At 38.9% G+C, this 3,336-nt stretch overlaps 1 protein-coding gene across 1 annotated transcript; it reads right to left on the reverse strand.

Moving 5' to 3' along the window:
- Positions 1–1,383: 1,383 nt before the first annotated feature.
- Positions 1,384–2,663, reverse strand: LOC130322353 (glycosyltransferase family 92 protein F49C12.5-like). Its single transcript, XM_056553063.1, has one exon. It carries the CDS (start codon positions 2,645–2,647, stop codon positions 1,388–1,390), a length of 1,260 nt encoding a protein of 419 aa, XP_056409038.1. The 5' UTR covers positions 2,648–2,663; the 3' UTR covers positions 1,384–1,387.
- Between the last annotated feature and the right edge of the window lie 673 nt (positions 2,664–3,336).

Below are 3,336 nucleotides of genomic sequence, written 5' to 3' on the forward strand. Positions count from 1 at the left end.
TTTACCCTGATCCCTGCAAAGCCATAGCTTTCCATGGATCAGCGTAATAGGGGGTTGATTGCTCAAGCCTGTAGCTCAGGCTTGGAGCAATCAAACGCCGATCGGACGCGACGGCGCAAGGTAAGGGGGCCTCTGCTCGCGTCCTAGCTGATCGGGACATCGCGATTTTATCGCGATAGTCCCGATCAGCCCGACTGAGCTGCCTGGAAGCTTTTACTTTTATTTGACGCGGCGATAAACTTTGATCGCCACGTCTGAAGGGTCAATAGCGAGCGGCACAACGATCTGCCCACGGTACCGTTATTAGCCCAGGGTCCCGGCTATCAATAAAAGCCGGGACAGACCCGTTGTGATGCTGGTTCAAGGGGTGACCGCGTTTTATACACCGGGGCCAGGGCGTACAGGTACGCCCTGAGTCCTTAAGAGGTTAGTTACCAGAAACTGTGTCTCATTAATATATGCCATGATATATGAATAATATATTGTGCCCAATATACAAATTAATACACTGCCATTTATAAATAAATATGCTGTACCCCACACATTAATATACTGTGCCCCCATATATGAAATAATTCAATTTACCCAATATAGGAATTTATATATTGTGATATATATACACACACACACACACACACACACACACAGCCAGCCAGTTCACCCGCATTAAGCCAAATTCACAGAATAATAGTGCATCTGAACTGCATCTGAGTACAATGTGGTATCCCTTATCTGGATCCATAGTCCAGTTCTGGAGATAACCATTGTATTATCCTCCATTGCTTATAGCCAGCTTTGCACAATGGAGGCGGGATTCAGCATTCTAGGTATGCCGGGTCCTGCCTCAACTGTGCAAAGCTGACTATTAGCAAAGGAGGCCAACACAACGGATATCTCCAGAACCAGCCCCACGGATCTAAAACCTTGTTGAAATCCGGTTAACCTCCACTATAAACCTGTATATTGTGTTTAGTGTCTGAACCGGCTGTCAGTTTCCCTTAATACATGATACCCCCACACTAGAATATACTGACATATACTTTATGAATATAAATGTGCACTATGAATTCTTACACTCAGCCCCATATATAAGTTAATAAAGCAAAAAAAAAAAAAAAAAAAACTGGAGTCATTTATGCAAAATAAAATATATACTTCATGAAAAAATTTTTAAATCACATAAAAAGAAGATAGGAATCCCCCTTTGGGGAAATTGCAACACTCCATCCATCCACATGTTACACAATATCACCAATAAGCAGTATTTTATCATCTCAGCCCCATGACCGAGAGATGTGGAGTATGAGAGTGGCCCAACCATACTCCACATCTCAGTAATAAAAGTAAATGAGTGCCTTTAGCCTATACACATTCTCTTGTATATGAGCTAGTGCTGAGGGAAAAGTTTCTGAACAACCTCATCAACTTTCGGAATTAGAGTCACATTGTATCGCAAAATGATGTTATCCTTGATCAAGTTCTTCTCTGGAATATTCTTGTTCCGTTTTGCTTTACAGTGAAATAGAATACCATCTTTTCGTGAAACCGCTGTAATATGTCCTTCAGCCTTTAAAACTGTATGGATTGATGTTTGAATGACTTTTCGTGGATTAATAATCATTTTTTGTGGATTGATGGACTGGTTAGCACTAGGTTCTCGATAAGGATGTTGAAGAATATTAATCCCTGGTACATGATACCAATAGTTGAATCCAGATGCATTAACCACTGATGGAAAGACATGATTTTCAAAACGAAAGACACTTGTTTCCGGATATCGTTTTAGAAGATTACTCATTAAAGATGACCAGTTCCAATACTTTACTGGAAGAATAATCTCATCAATGTCATTTAGGAGAACAAATTCACTTTTGAACATATTTCTATACATGCAGTCATTTAAAGCCGCAACTTGTCCATAGTAGCCAATATCACTGTCATCTCCTTTAACATATTTCCATTTTGTCGTAGTTTTTAGATACTTGTCTACTGGCCAGGGTATAACTTCTACCACACCTTCTTGAATGTAATATCTCAGTACTTTATCCACATTTTCATGGCAGCTGTTGTTGTAGATGGTGACTCTAGAAGCTCCTAGTAATTTATACATTTCAATGGCCTGAATCACCTGCATTACATTATTATATCGTCCATATAATGCAGAGATGCAAACAGTAAAACTAGCAGAAAATGATTTTAGAGGCTCTTTTGGAATCTTTAACACTGGAATTGGTTCTATGTCTTTTGAACTGTTTATATGGACAGACATATAGACATAATCCCATTCAGATGGGATTTTACATAGTAGGTTGGCTGTCTCATAAGGGAATCCAAACCAGTCTTTAACAATGTCAATTTCTGCCTTAACAGGTAAAACACCATTGTGTTTACAATAGAACAAGCAGTAAAGGTCTTTCACTGTTTTATGGACTACAGCAATTGTTCTTATCAAATTAGTTTCTCTGGGATCATAATAAGGAGAAATTATGAAAGTCTTATTATCCTCAAGAGCGATGAAGGGGCCGGTGACAATGTTGGGACTGAAGTTAATATTGCGATCCTCAGGTTGATGTAGAAAGAATAGGAAGATGAAAATGAACCCACAAGCATTCATTGCAATGAACAGGTATTTTAATGGACAAGACATCTCTTCTTCACAAGGACAGACTGTAAAAAGAAAAAAACATTGTAAGTATTAAAAATAAAAGACATTTAAACATATTTAACCATAAGTGTGACATATATGCGATCATATTTAAAAAACAACAAAAATTGTGCAATAGATAATCTGATTCCCAAATGATGCAATTTGAGCAAATTTAAAAGACAATGGCGTGGTTTCTGGTGCCATTTGGAAAACAAAGGGGGGCATACAGCCTAGCACCACATTTATTATTTGTTTTTGTTTTATTTCAAGATTTGTAATGAGAAATATTTACGTGAGACAAAATGTGACAGTTTTAGATATCTTTTAGACTTTTTTTTACACATTGCTCAACAAAGGGACATTGTATAATTACAACATTGTTTGCCAAAAATTGTGCCAAAGTTTTGGTGTAAAGGCGGTCTAAACATACATAATAAAAAGGATTATCGACAATATTAACCTGTTAAGGACCAAAGTGCGTACCTGTACGCCCTGAGTCCGCTCCCGTTCTCTAACAACGGCCGGAACAACGTCGGGAACCCGTGGCCAATAGCACATGGCACTGATTGCGGTGCTGCTCGTTATTAACCCTTTAGACGCAGCGTTCAAAGTTGAACGCTGCATCTAAAGTGAAAGTAAGCCATTTCCGGTTAGCTCAGGGGGCTGTTCGGGATATCTGTGGCGAAATT

Source organism: Hyla sarda, unplaced genomic scaffold (genome assembly GCF_029499605.1).
Source record: "Hyla sarda isolate aHylSar1 unplaced genomic scaffold, aHylSar1.hap1 scaffold_2320, whole genome shotgun sequence".
Lineage (NCBI taxonomy): Eukaryota > Metazoa > Chordata > Amphibia > Anura > Hylidae > Hyla > Hyla sarda.